This window comes from Antrostomus carolinensis, unplaced genomic scaffold (genome assembly GCF_000700745.2).
Source record: "Antrostomus carolinensis isolate BGI_N321 unplaced genomic scaffold, ASM70074v2 scaffold583, whole genome shotgun sequence".
In the NCBI taxonomy this organism is placed as follows: domain Eukaryota; kingdom Metazoa; phylum Chordata; class Aves; order Caprimulgiformes; family Caprimulgidae; genus Antrostomus; species Antrostomus carolinensis.
In genome coordinates this window covers 7,446-22,772 of record NW_010305611.1, presented here as the reverse complement: position 1 = coordinate 22,772, position 15,327 = coordinate 7,446, and the positions used below count along the sequence as shown (strand labels likewise).

General features: G+C 38.7%; 1 protein-coding gene across 1 annotated transcript in view; it reads left to right on the top strand.

Moving 5' to 3' along the window:
- CPQ (carboxypeptidase Q) overlaps window positions 1–15,074 on the top strand; it is a gene marked incomplete at its 3' end in the record, with an annotated part of 80,060 nt that extends 64,986 nt beyond the window's left edge. Inside the window, exon 4 of the mRNA XM_010164822.1 lies at window positions 14,963–15,074. Coding sequence (XP_010163124.1) covers window positions 14,963–15,074 — 112 coding nt within the window. The remainder of the gene's footprint in view (window positions 1–14,962) is intronic.
- Window positions 15,075–15,327: the final 253 nt, after the last annotated feature.

Below are 15,327 nucleotides of genomic sequence, written 5' to 3'. Positions count from 1 at the left end.
GTGTCGGGGGGGGGGGTGCCAAGAAAATCTTGTGATGGAATATCTGGCAACTCTCACAACTGTAGTTATTACATGAAAAGCCTGTTTAACATGCATCCTTTGCCAGTGCAGCCTGGCTCAATGTACCTTGAGCTTTTATTGTGCTTTGTCCTTCTTCCCAGAGGAAACTTGGGTCTCTCATAACCACTTAAAAGTTTTTTTTGCAATACATTTATGGCCTGATTTTCAGTCCTGCTTTTGTTTCTCACTCTTTCTTTGGGGTAATTTGGAGAGATTGTGTCCTTAATACAAGAATCTGCTGTGGCTCAATAGACACAGATCACTGTATGGGCAATCCAGCACACTTTTTGTATGTGTTTGTGTGTGTTTTCTGAACTTCTGGTACTCAGTTGTGTTTTCACTGGTGACATGCTCAGAGCAAATGACATGTTAAACACTGCCAGCCAATATATGAGTTGCCAAGATCTGTTGCCAGGCAGCAGTTCATATAAATGTCTTCCCCTCAGACTTATGCTGATTTGATGATACTGGTAACAAGTCATGGGCAATTCTGGTGACATACTTGGAGTCAACCCTTTCTATAGAATTGCAGAAACTTTTTTTCTGCAGCTTTCCCTTTACCTCATTTGACTTTACTGTTTCTACTAATTTCTTCCCTCATATCTTTTTAAAGAAATAAAACATTAGTTAGATTTTTTTGGAAAGGCATGTTTAATGGAGAATGTAGAATAACTGAAGAATTGTGGAATAGAAAGTAACTGTAAGGTTGCTTGTTAGCTTGCAAAGTTTGTAGGCAAAGTCCTAGAAATATTTCAGTTCTCTGTGTTTTTGCCTTATGTGTGGCTCAGATACAATTCTAATGGTGTGATTATGGTAGCAGTGTTAGTATGGATGTCCTGCAGCTAGGAAGAGTAAAAGTTAGTTACCAGAATGAGATCTGGGTTATGTACATTCATAGGTGGTTTCAGAAAATGATTATGCAATTCACATATTTTGGAGACATATGCATTGCAGAGGACCTGCAGAGGAGCAGCTTTTTCTGAGAGGGTGTCTTTGATACCTGCTGGTCATGTAAGTTATCCTGCCAAGCTGAGGGGCTTCAGTGTGACAGGAGTAGCAGCCCACTAGCAGAGTAGATTTGCCTTTTTTGCTCTTAGTAATAGAGTGAGTTAATTTGCATTTTGTTTCATTTGTACCATACAAAATGGAGGCAAATACTTTTACTTACTGTTGTTCAGGAAGAACACTCTAATAAATATTCAAGTTTCCTGCTTGTCCTGACCTTAGTTTACTATCAACATTTTTCAAAGTCATAATTAAAATTCCCTCCAATGTTCCCACCTTGTGGCTCACATTCCCTTTGATCTGACCCTGCCACATATGGACAAAAAGGGAACTGTCTGCATAAAGGCTTCAGTTTCTTGAGAAGAACGTGGTGGAGATAAATGCTGGCCAACCTTCAAGCATCTTTTCTTCTTTCAACAGGAATGAAGCATCCAAGCACAGCTTGGAAAGTCAGTAGTATATTTCATTAGACATCAGTGGGAGAAGAAGAGTTTTGAGAGAACTACAGATTCCTATCAGATATTCTGAAATTGTTGTGTTATTAAATCCACTAACATGGGAATAAAAATTGCTGAATGCACTCAAATGATAAACATACAAACCAGATTTTTCATACAGTTACTTCTGGTAAGAGGGACTGGGGTGGATGCGTTAGGAGAATCTTGTTCTTCATGCCCCTAATTCTCTGTGTGCAGTCTTGTCAGAGGTTTATTTAAAGGCTAGAATTAGTTTCTTTTAACATTCAACCATTAAAATATTTAAGCAGGTACTGCCCTGATATAATCTTAACTAAACATGCCTTTCAAGCTTATTAATCTGGGACATATAATCAGTTTTGTGTACTACTGTGATAACCATTGTGTTTAATTTTGAAAGTTAAAGGCATAAAAACTAATAAAATTAGAATAGGAGTCTCTGAGAACAGCGCCTGAAGGAGAAATTAAATTCATTCAACACAAACAGATATGAAATGAAGTACAAATATAACAGCAGTAATAATTTTAGAATGACACAAAGTTTCATTAAAAAAATCTAACATCCTTTATTGCATTCAGTGTCAGGGTTGTGGTGGCTGCATGAATGTAGGGTCTTTTTAATGCATATTTTGGAGGTGGTTGAAGACTGATGTCTAATAGAAGACAGTGGTGCTTGCCAGCTGGTTAGCCAGTGCTATATGGATGTCAGAATTTCTGTGAGCGTACATTACTCTGTCGTGTGTGGAATTGAGGGGGTGCAGGGATAGTTAAGTAAATAAGTTACTTCAACTTGCAACTGTAGGAAGATAAACTAGAGGGAGATGGCATTGGCAATGAGACACACAACCTTTCAGATGAAGGTCAGGGATTCAAATCTAAGGTGAAGTGACAGGGAGTATTAGTTAGCACTGACAGATTTTGAGTGGCCTAGGGACATAAATTTGATGTTAAGTTGAAGTAGACAGAAACCCACATCACGCAAAACTATCTGTATAACATGGACCTAACTGGTGTTTCTGGTATTTTTCTTTTGAATTTCCTCTCTATAGCTGGACATGGGGAAAAAAAGTTCTGCTGCAAACATTTCCACAAGCTCAAAATGCTTCCCATGCTCTGCAGGATGTGCAGAAATTTGTTCCTGTGAAAATGTCTGAGATGATATCAACCTGCAGCCATTCCTTAGGTGTTTGATAGGGGGGAAACGGAGACCAATATGCAAAGCATGGCTCGGGTTTTTTCCAGACTATAGTCATGAGGACGTCTCTCCCACTTTTAGGATGAGTGCTATAATCACTCTGTGTGTCCCTTGCAATGAGTACTCAAATGTTTCACACAAACTGGACCAGTTCCAAATGAGATAACTTCCATTTTCTGGTATCCTTGCCTGTGGTAGTCACACCACGATTTTGGAAAAAGGCAGGACAAGGGACTTGTGTATCATCTCCTCCCTTTCTGTTTCTGCAGTTGACTTGTTTTTCACCTTTCTCCAGGGCTTGCCCAGAGCTATAAGTTATCTGGCTGCTGACTGTTCTGTGCAAGAGAAGCACTGGTTTCTGCCTGGCATGTGCATGTATTAAAAGATGGCAACACGCAGTAGCTGTACAGTGCCCAGACAACTCACGCACTTAAACCACTTTCCAGCCCTGTGGTATGCCAAACGTCTTGAAGTCCATGTTGCCCCTCTTTTTTCCTGTTTTGCCACAGCTGTACTTTGCACCAGGTTTTCTGAAGTCCCTTGCACTCTAAATGCATTCCAGAACCCTTGTGTTACTGGTTCCAATAAACTGAATCTCTCCTGACTTTGAGCAGATATTCCACCCTCTGAATCATTTTGACAACCGTTGTCTCATCTGGTCTTTTACAGAAATGGTTTGAGTTTGATAAAGCAGCCTCTTCTCCATCTTGGTAAAAACTTCTGTCAAACATACTTGGAATTTCACAGTAGTATATAAACAAAGAAATTAAGGACAGGTTATCATGAAATGTGAGCTATTGTATCAAAACTCTGCATTTTTGAGATACATGATTGGGAACTGAGTAGGGAAATCTTTCAGTGTTACTTGCAAACACTTAGCTGTGTCTCTGTGACTACGACTCTGGTTTCTGTGGGGCTGTGGAGAGGAACTAGAAACTATGGACTGAGTTTTCATTTGTGTAAGAACATACAACTCCAGTAACTTCAACATAAGACAGGGACTTTGAGTTTCCAATTCTTAGTATTTTCCATTAATGCTGTCATAAATATAGGAATAAATATTAATCTTCACTCTGTCCCTAAATAATAAACAGTTGTTTAGTCCTGTTTTACTGATAAAGAGATCAATGCAATATAATTAACTACTTTGAATTTAGAAATGAGAAATTAATGATTTTGTAAGTCCACATTCAAGCCTCCTCAACAGAAGTGCTGTTTTAATTATCAGAAACTAAAAGAAACCGAAGGGACTATAATTGGTGAAAGAAGAATTGTAATCTGAAAATTATGTTGAGACTTTGAAGAGATGTCTCATACAATATGTAAAGCAAATCTTTTAGGGTCAGTGTAAGATAAAGACTGGTTTTCATGTTGCAAGCCAAGTAATGTCCTGTTTCTGTAAGTTCTTATGTCAGTTTATGAAACTATTAGACAAAAATTGCAAATTATTCCATAAAATGGATTTAATACCAACTTTAATTTTTACCGTGATTTTCACTGCCCTAAGTAGAAAAGGGGCCTTTTGTCTTGTGCCAGTAAAATACTATATTGAAGATTACAGTTTACTTTAGCTGTCTGGATCTTGAAGGACATACTTAGATTTGGTAGAATTTATTGTGTTGTGTTCTGCTTTTTGTGTCTCTTTAATGAAATTTTCAGAGCCAAAAGGAATGTGGATAATTTATAGGGCCAGAAGAAAATATGAATTATTCATTCTGGAATCAGTGTTATAATTACAAAAAGAGACCTCTGGAGATAAAGAGACCTCTGGAGATCACGTAGTCCAAACCTATGCTCAAAGCCAGGTTGACTAGAGCAGGTTGCATAGGACTTGGATTTTTAATATCTCCAAAGATGGAGACCCCACAACCTCTCTGGGTAGCAGTTCCAATGTTCTACAACCCTTATAGTGAAAAAGTTTTTTCTTTATTTTTAAATGAAATTTCATCTGTTTGAGTTTGTGCCTGTTTCCTCTTGTTCTGTCAGTGGGCATGACTGACAAGAGTCTGGCTCCATCTTCTTTACATCCCCCATCAAGTTTTTATACACATCAATGAGATCCCCCAAGCCTTCTCTTCTCCAGTCCCAGCTCCGTCAGACACTCCAGTCCCTCAGTCCCTTAATCATCTCTTTGGCCCTTGGTTGGACTTATTCCACTATATTCAGGTCTCTCTTGTTCTGGGGAGCTCAGAGCTGGACATAGCACCCAAATGTGTTTCTCCAGTGCTGATTGGAGAGGAAGGATCACATCCCTTGACCTGCTGGCAACACTCTGCCTGATGCAGCCTGTGGTGCTGTTGGCCTTTTTTATGGCACAGGCACATTACTGGCTCCTAGTTAACTAGTTGTCCACCAAAACCCCAAGCTTTTTCTCTGCTAAGCTGCTTTCCAGCTGGTCAGCCCCAGCCTGATCCTTGAAAATCATCCAGCTTTCTTGGACTGTTTTTTCTTGCCAGGACTGTCTGCTGTAGGATTTTTAGAAGCAGGTCCTTGAACAGGCTAAACTGTACTTTCCTGATGTCCAGGGTTGATATCCTGCCACTTGCCTTGCTTCTTTCTCTCAGGATCCTGAACTCCACCATTTTATGTTCACTGCAGACTTTCACATAGCTAGTCAGTTCTTTCTTGTTTGTAAGTATAAGGTCCATCAGAGCATCTCCCTCATGGGTTCCTCAATCACCTCTGTGTCCTCAGTGTACTCCAGAGACCTCCTGGATTGCTTGTGCCCTGCTATGTTGTCCCTCCAGCAGATACTGGGGTAGTTAAAATGCCCCATGAGCACCAACGCCTGGAAGTGTGAAGTTCCATGTGTTTGTCTGAAAAAGGCCTTATCTACTTCTTCCTCTTCAGGCTATCTATAGCAAACACACTGCAGTGTCACCCACATCAGTCTGCCTGCTGATCCTGACCTGCAGACTCCTGGCTGGTTCATCATCCAGTCCAGGGCAGAGCCCCTGGCCATCCCACTGCTCTCTCACACAATGAGCAACTCCTCCTCACCACCCTCCCAGCCTGTCCTTCCTAAAGAGCCTGCACTCATCATTTGCAGCCCTCTGGTCATGTGCCATGCCTTTGGGTTCCAAGGAGCTGGCAGCCCTACAGCTGCACACAGACCTCTGTTCCTCCTGCCCATCCCCTGTGCTGCATGTGCTGGTGTTTCAGTCATCACTTTGTAGTAATTTCATACCCACCCATTTCCACTTCTGGAAATGCCTGATGTTAGCACTGCATTGAGAAGTTTATTGTGCACTTCAATAGAGAAGCAACATGTGTATGGCAAAGAGAAATAAGAATGTTGTGTATACACTAAAAAAAAAAAAAAAAAAAAAAAAGTAAGGAATAATAAGAATCTTTAAAAAAAACCCTGGGACAAATAAAAGGATTATCTTAGCAAAATTCTGAGAAAACTTGTGAGTGCCGGAAATGTAAGATAAGCCATAGAAATTAAAAAAGGGTTACAGTAATCAAATGAAATAGTGAGTGATTTAGCATTACTATACAATGAAATCCTTTAAGTAGCACAGGAAGAAATGGCAAGAACCTGGCCTATATGTGGATTGTGCAGGAAGAGGACAGCATGAGTAGAGCCTCCGTCACAGGCTGGGGTTGCAGCTGTGAACACAGGCCTGTGAGTTGCTGACCATTAAAATACTTAATACTGCAACCCCCATTCCCTGCCCCCTGTAACTCTGGGTGGGGAAGGTAGAGACATCAGAAGCAAAGTGATTTGAGCCCAGGAAGAAGGGAGGGATGGGGGGAAGGTGCTGTAAGATGTGGTTGTTATGTCTACTCAGATGAATGGCAATGAATTAAATTGATTTTTCTTCCCCAAGTTGAGTCTGTTTTGCCTGTGACCATAACTGGTGAGGGAGCCATCCCTGTCCTTCATCCTAATCCTGTGCCCCCTTTGTTGTGACTCCCATCCCATCTCACTGTTTGAGGGGGGGTGAATGCAGGATCGCATGGTCCTACTGTGGTTCAAACCACCACATCATCACAGCAGAAATGTGTGGAGCCACCTCCCACTATAGAGTAGTGAGGATAAGAGGTATTGCTAGCTCTGGTAGGTCATTGTGACTGTAGAAATGGGATGATGAGACAGTTTCATGAGAACTGATTATGTGATCAGTATTCCTTTTAGTATGTATAATGGTGAGGGACAATGGCGTGGTAAAAGGCAAGCATTTCACTTCCATTCAGTGTGTGTTCAGCTGGTAGTGATGAATTAAGTAAAAGCTGGAGATGTGAAACTATGAGGCAGGCTTGTGAACAGACAGCATTCAAGATCCAGTTTGGTCAATGAATACTGCAGTGAGAGCTCAGTAGGGCACATTTTAAAAAAGTTTGTGTTATAATAGCTATTGAAAATATTTTCCTAAGAGGAAACATTGAAACAGTTTGTCCAGAGAGGTTGTGGCACCTCCATCTTTGGAAGTTTTCAGAATTTGACTGGACAAAACTCTTGAGTGATCAAATCTAAGTTGGCCCTGCTGTGAGCAGGGTGTGGAAGTCCATGGGCACCCAGAAGTCCCTTCCAACCTCAAGTATTCTCTGGTGCTTGATGCTGGCACTGGGACATAACTGTTATATTTTGAAGCTTCCATTCTTGTAGTCCTCTGCTGTTACTACAGCCATCTGAGGGTTGTTTTGACTTCCATCAGCAATCTTCTTGGGGAATTTGTAAAATGAAGTCTATTTTCTTGAGGACAATTCAGAGGTGGCAACTCAGAATGACTTTCAGGACATTTTAGGTCTTTAGAATGCTCTAAGGCAGTGCTAGCAGTGCATGGGTCTGACTTAAGGGGTCCTCTAGTGTTCTCAAGAGGAAACAATAGTTTTGTAATTTTTTGGAGCAAAATCTACAATTTTTACAGTTCTGAAATGGGGTGGTTGCCAGTAGAGCGTAGTATCACAGTGTACAAGTAGGACAGTTTTTGTAAATGCTTCCTTGAAAGAAGTAGCACTAGGCATTAGTTTATTTTAGTCAAGTTTGATATCTGATAAATATATCTGATAAAATAAATTTTGAAAATAAAACATTTGAGAACATTGCTAGATCTGTAGTAACCTGATGGAATCACATATATCCCTCAAGTGAAAAAATATACAAATACAAAGACTCTAGATTATAAAATAATTCCTTTCTTCATACACAAATCATGTACTACGTGTGTAAGGGAAGTCTTCCTTTGGTAAGTGTAGAAAAAGGTTTGGTTCTCTCTGCAAATCGGGTCAGACACCATTTCAGCTTTCATACAGGTATATTGCAGAGATTCTTTGCTAATATTCAAACTAGAAAAATAACAGCTACAACATCACCTTTATGCAAGGGTAAGTAATATTTCAGTGATACCTGGTTTTGTTTAGGGGTAGTTATGGTTTTTCCTCTTAAAACCTCTAGAGGTGGGCTGAAATATATAAACTAAAATCCTTCTTTTCAAAATACAGTATTATGAAGAATGGTATTATTTCTGGAATGTTACAGCTCAGGAAACAGGAAATAAAAGATTCTAGGGAACTTAAAGATGGAAATGCTAAGTCTTAAAATCCAGCATTTAATAAGAAAATGGTAGTCATTTCAATACTTGGTTATCTTTTGAATGCTCATATAGTTTCTATGTCTCATTACCTTTACTACAATTCCCTTATCAGTAATAATTTATTTTCAGACTAATTTTCTCCTTCACTGTCCTATATGCCATAAATGATACCAGCCCATGCTGTTTAATTACTCAGTGGGTTTCAGATTCACTTCAAACAGGGAGGTTTGGTTGCAGTACTTTCTGAGAATATTTTATTTTCAGTCACTCTTACAAAGTGGAGATTCAGCTTTAAAGAGTTTACTGTATATTGTGACACAGAGGCTCTTTGAAGGTTAATCAGCTTTTTAGCAATAATAGGGTTGGATTCTTGTGTGACTAAGTGAGTCACTTCTGTTTCATGTACAGATCTATCATTTAATCGGAAGCCTGGAAGTTAAGACTTACTACACTGCATATTAAGTAGAAAAGACAGTTTTTGTTTTAATCTTTTTTTTTCTTTCTGAACTTCACTGTATCTTTAGGACTGTAAATTAGTTGAGACAGCTAGACTTATTATTTGAGAACCATTCCTAATGTGCATGAAATCTAATAAAAGGAGCTGTACAGTGAAGTCATATTATTTGGACACCAAAGCTAAAAACTAATTTGAAGAAATATTCTTATATATACAAAATAAAATTCACTAAATGTATTAATGCTCCTGATTTACATTTAGAGCCTGATTTAATCCAATTGCAGTTTAACTGGAGGCAGTTAGTGTTTTCTTAAAGGCAAGTGCAGAAACCAACAAATCTTTTTTGAGACATTTGTTGCCCAAAACCAATATTGGTAAAATGGTCAGGGTAGACTTTCATGAAGAGTTTTTACCAATTAAGCATTTTTTACAACTGAATATCCTTGATATTTAATGCTTGAATTTAGGGTTGATAATTCCTAATTTGTCTTTTGTTTTGCCGTGTGAGTTGAAGGGAGAAAGGTTTGAGGAGGAGTAGGGAAGAGAATAGTTCAGGGCAAAAATACTAGTTGCACACCAAAATTTTATTCCATTAAGATGACAAAACTGCTTCCTAAAAATGAGAAAGGGAATACTGTCTGCAGACTAAGGATTACTTTAAAGAGAAAGGTTGCTGTGGACACTAGTGCCGGCTTTACTATGTGGGTAAGCAGGAGAAAAGCATATTGCTTGGTGTTGCCATTTTCCAGAACATATTTGCAAGCTCTACTGCAGATGATGTTGCTAATACATCCTAAAACTGCCATGCCAGATTCACTCTTCTCCATTTGTAAATCTGTGTATAAGAAGACTTTATTTAATCATAGTTTTGAAGGCAAGTTAAGCATCATGGGCTTAAATTTAGTCTTGCCAGCTGTTTTATTTGCCCACTAGTTAGGTACATGATATGCTGCCTCTCTCTTTTCCCTTGTTCTCATGCTGTTAACACAGTGAAATGAAGAAAATCTTTAGGTCCTTATAAACTGAAGCCATCTGGCAGTTCATAGTTGTCATGCTACCCAAATGGGTAGATTACTTAAAATGTACTCCCTATGCTTAGGAGCACAGGCCTGAATTTAGTGCTGGATTCCTCTGTTTGAGAAGCTGGGATTAAGAGTTTTTCAGTTATGGTTTAGTTAACATCTGGAATTTTATTTGGGACTGAGGATAATAGAAAGTTGTGAAGTGAGAGAGTATTTGTGTGACCAAAGAGTAATGAGTACCTGGGGAAGGAGAGGATTTATAGACAATTTTTTGATTGGATTGAATAGGGGATCCTAATTCTTATGTGAGTTCTGTTTTCCTCTAATTTTGGTCCAAACACAAATCAGCTCTATGTGGTGTTCAAATGTGTAAATTATGTATTGTACAAATACATCCTATGCACTGAGAGGGGATTCATGCAGAAAAATTATCCAGTCACATAATCTAAGACGTTATTGTGATACTTAGAACTTAAGATGGAGCTATTTAGAAGCAAACTGGAGAAAAAAGAACCACAACAATTTGAATTTCTATTCTATGCTTTTCATGAGTTTCCAGGTAACTGGGAACTGGGCTGGAACACTATAGACCTGTGTTGCCTGAGCAAGTTACTAACTCATGGCAGTATTTGGCTGAAAATGTGGATGATCAGTTGAAAAGAACTTGAGTTACAGTCTAGAACACTTCACTGTTTTAGCTTGAAGTTTTGGCATGGAGTTTGAATGTGCCTTGGCTAAAAATGCTTGATCTGGTTCTAATATCCTGTTTAGTTCTTGGTCATCCCATTCTCTGGGTATGTGGTCCTTTTTTAAGTTTTCTGTCTTATCTTCCCTGTCTGCTGGAGGAAGGTGTAAGGGAAAATGCTTTTCAGTGGTTTGCATAATGAAAGTTATTACTAAGCTTTTCTAAGAGCAAGTGGTGATAGCCACATTCCATCAATAAAGGTCCTACTTTGTGGACCCTACCCTCCATCCATGAAGTTGTCTTCATCCATGAAGGGCAAAGATGAATGATGACTTCATTATTCTTCCATTACCATCTACCTCAGTGACATGAAATAATTTTGCATGCTGGTTTTCACAACATTGATACAAATGTTATTCTAGATTAGATTCTGTGATTGAAAATGTTACAGTTCTTTACTAATGTTTATTATTTATGGTCTCTGATGTTGCATAGAAAGAAGCTTTTGCCTCGTACCTCTATGGGAGCAAGTGAGATTGCGGAGTCTAACTGAAAGTGGAATAGACTTTTCTTAAATTTCCCTCTAACCAAGCAGAAGGTAGTTCACCTATATTTTATGAAGTTATCGTGTGACAAATGCAATAGGCATGTATGACTATGTATGAAATGGGAAATTACTTTTTAGTGGCAAAAAACATCCTGCTTAGAAAAGGATAACTCCATGACATATGCAAATAGATGTGAATGGGTGGTTCCTCTTCCTAATCCTCTTGGTCTAAAAATATCAAATTTATAAATATATATTTATATAAAAATGTAAAATATGATATACATTTCAAAATATTTCAATATTCTAGACTGAAATACTGGGCTTGACTTAAAGGCATCCAATAGAGGTCATAATGCTAGTGCAGAAGGAAATAGGATAACTCATCTTCTATTTGAAATGTTTCCTGCAGTCTCACTTCTGTTGTATCATCTCAGGACTGTGTCTAGAGTAGCATTTCTTAGCTGCATCACTGCAGGAAAGCCAAATCTTAAGTTGTCATGTTACATGCAAGCTGTCTCATCCTAAATTTATTTTTGGTCAATTTGGCAAATGTGTATTGCTGTTTTTTCACTGCCCTATACAGTTGCTTGTGGTTTCTCTGTGTATTTTTAAAAAACCCTTATACTTAGATATATTTACTTACATTGCTTTGCAATGCTTACATTCTGTTGACATGTGCTGACATTTCTGTACAGATGTTTTGTACAAATGTAAGTGATTAGTGATGTGTAGAATTGGAGCTGAGAACCACATAACGGATTTGAAAGCAATGTGGAAAATGCAATAATCATGCATCCTTGATAGCTTTAACTGCTTTTGTTATTATCCCACCTGTACAGAGAATTATACTACTATTACATTATAATATTATTTTAAATAATATAGTGGTTTAGAGTGAATTTCAGAAAGATTTACATTCATTGCCTAGACACATTATATATTATATAAAGACAAAGATAAAAATAGTGGTTTTGTTACTTTGTGACTGTGTCATTTTCAGAATGTCTATGGCTAGTATTAGCAGGATCACAGAAAGTTTTATTTTAGCAGCTGCTACAAAAGCATGATTGTTTAAAAAAACAACAGTTCTGAAAAAGCTTTCACATAGAAGTACATTGGTTGTATTTATGTAATTGCTCTTGGCATCAGCTTAAGTAAATTTAAGTGAAAGTTTGTCCATAAAATTACCTGAATTTCTCAATCCACTTGAACCTTGGTCTGTTTTGGTGTAATGTTCTGGAGTTGGTAAGGATGCTTTGTGATTGGAGTCTGTAACCCCAAATGGGATTACACCACCTTCTTCTGATTCAGAATTTCCTGCTGTTGCAATATGTGTTGTTTCTCAGAAATGAGGAGTAATTTTCTTTCAGACGCTCATGTTTAGTTGCCACCAGGGAACAGCATTAGTGGGGTATTCTTTCACTGCTAAAGACAAAGCATCGCTTCTACTGTAAGCTTGGTTCTTTCTCAATGAGTTTACAAACTTGTTCTAAATAATTCACTTCAGCTTGAAGCTCTGTTTCCCAGGAGAGAGAATCTTCTTAAAACCAATTTTTGCTCAAAGAACAAACAAACCACATGGTGATTTTGAAGTTGTGGAATAGGCATCCTTTATACCACAGACAGTTGTGCGTTCAATCAGAGCCTTTTCTGTTCTTTTAAAAAAATTCTTATTTGCAAATTCCTTATTGTGTGGACAGTGATGGGTCCGCATCAGTCAGCTGCAGTGTGGTGGTGTTGTTTGAGCTCTGTCCCCCAAGTTGCAGTGGGGCTGCACGTGCATCCCGAGCTCTCAAAGCAGAGTTCACTCCTGCATTGCCCTCACCGCCTGCAAGCGCGTGCACGCACGTGTGTGTGTGCTTAGTCCTCCTTATAATAAAACAAATAGAGCAAGGAGTACTGCAGTGAGCACTTCTTTTCTGCTCTCATTTCAGAAAGGTTTCTACCTCTAAAGCTGGCATGGCTTTTTTTAGATTATCTGGTTTCAAGCTCTGTTGCTATTGTAGCAGAGGCCTGCTGCAGATTAAGTACTTCTACTGCAGGGCAGCATCCCTGGAAAACATGCTGTTTGCAGACTTTCATACCGGGCCTGGGAGGATCATGACATTAAATTGCAGGAATACATCCTGAGTAAATCTCAGGCTTTTCCAGAGGGGCCTGCTGTCCAAATTTAAGCACTTTTGAAGTAGGGGAGGTTTTGGAATAAAGGCTGCAGCATGTCTGTCTATTACCAAGAAAATCAGTCTGTGCTGGAAAGCAAGCACGTGTTTAGTTAAGGCTGGGTAAGTAGAAAAGAGAGTTGAAACATCTGAGAAGGAAAGAGTAAACTGCACTTCAGATTTTGATCACAAGTTTTTCCAGCTTCTAAAGCATGACACTTCTGGTTTTTATAATACATATATCTATAAACACTTCATAGTGTATTTTCTAAATTTGAAGAGTTTGGGCACATTCTAATTGGACATATGGCAATACAATATATATGACTAGTAATTTGTCATGGCCCTTATTTAATGCAAAGGGGCCTTTTAATTATGCTACCTGAGTTTGTATTTGCTGCACTCCATTGCCATGATCTGTTTGTGCATTATTTTTAATAATCAGTGAAAACTTACTGAGATTTCTCTCATATAAACAGGAAAACAGAGGTTTTCATGGTTGGGCTCCAAGTTAGTTCCTTGCAATGTTAGCTGCACACTTGATAGCATAGGCTATCACCCTCCTGGGGTGATAATAGGAAAAACTCATTACGTTCTCATTATCAGTGCTAGAGTGGTTGTCCTGTGATGTATGAAAGCTGAGATGATATGCCAGAAGATATCCCTTTAGGGAGAGGAAGGTGGCAGGAGGAATGAGTATTTTTCACCATCTTTTAGAGCCTACAACTCTGAGAGCTGATTGGCATCAGCTGACTAGAGAGTGGGAAGCATCCCTTCGTGTATGGCCAGTTCTGGGCAGGACGCAGACAGATGCTCCAGGGTCTTCTTCAGTTTTTTACTCAGTGCTGAGTTGTCACAGGCTGGATGCTTCCACTTCCACCCTGTCCCAAGGGCACTCTTTAGTGGTACCAGTTCTTCAAGGGCTCCTGGGGCACTGCAGCAGCTCCCTGCTCTTATTTTTATCCTATTGCATCATTTTACCACAGTGCCTGCTGGCCTCAGAGTTCTTGTCCCTCCTTGACCTCTCCATTGCAGTCATAGTTCCATGAGCCCTTCAGCTTCAGGTCCAGTTAGGGAACTGCCTCACTTCTAGTGTTTGTCTGATGCTGCTTGTCAACATTTGAAGAGTTCAGATCTGAAAGTGGGTGTTTCTGGAGATACATGTACTACTATACTCTACTACTGTAGCCATAAAACCTTCTTTGTAGAAAGCCCACCTGGGACTTGCTACTGTGTAGTTTTTAATTTAAAATATCCTTATGACTAATGGAACTATAAATTACCTTGTCATTGTTGTAGCACATAGGGGATCAAGTAATAAATTAGAGGTCCTATGGGACAAGTACCATGATATATAATAAAACAACAAGCTCTGTCTGGGAACATTTCAGTCTAGGTTCATATTTCTTCCTTATGCACCCAAAAATAGGGTTAATCAAATTTCCTGCTTAAGGGTTTAAACAGCTGGAATATGGAAGAAATTTTCACCATTCTGCAATGTAGTAGTCCTGTATCTCTGGAAAGTATACACTTTGTTAACGTACAAGACAAAACCTTTAATTTAACTTTTCTCACAGCACATCTAGTTTGATTTAGGCAGTGGTTTGAAGTAGTAGGATGCATTTGGTCATCCCAGATTTATGTTCAGTGTGTAGAGAACAATGTTTTAGTTTTATTTGAAATGTTTCTTTACTCCTGTTCTAAACCAAAAAGCCAAATTTATCACAAAATCATTAAAATGCTTAAATGCTGAACTGACTTTTCTGATGCAGTGTTTTCATATAGATATGTTTTCTCATAATTACTTTTCCAGATTGTATTGGTCAGTGGACATCTGGATAGCTGGGACGTTGGGCAGGGAGCTATGGATGATGGTGGTGGAGCATTTATATCATGGGAAGCATTATCACTCATTAAGGATCTGGGTAAATATTTAATTTTAAAAATATTTTTTAATGCATTACATTTCCAGGACATTTTGTATGTTGTCTAAACTGAATTTTCCATTATATCCATTCCTCTGAGTACAAATATTCATACTTAGTATAAATATTTTGCAAGTTTGTCTGTTAAACTCTTTTAATCACAGGGGTCATCCAAAAGGAACAACATATCAGTCAATGATTTAGAAAGTGCTTTGGGCCTGCATGGTAACCATCATCATAGAATAAAAGTGCA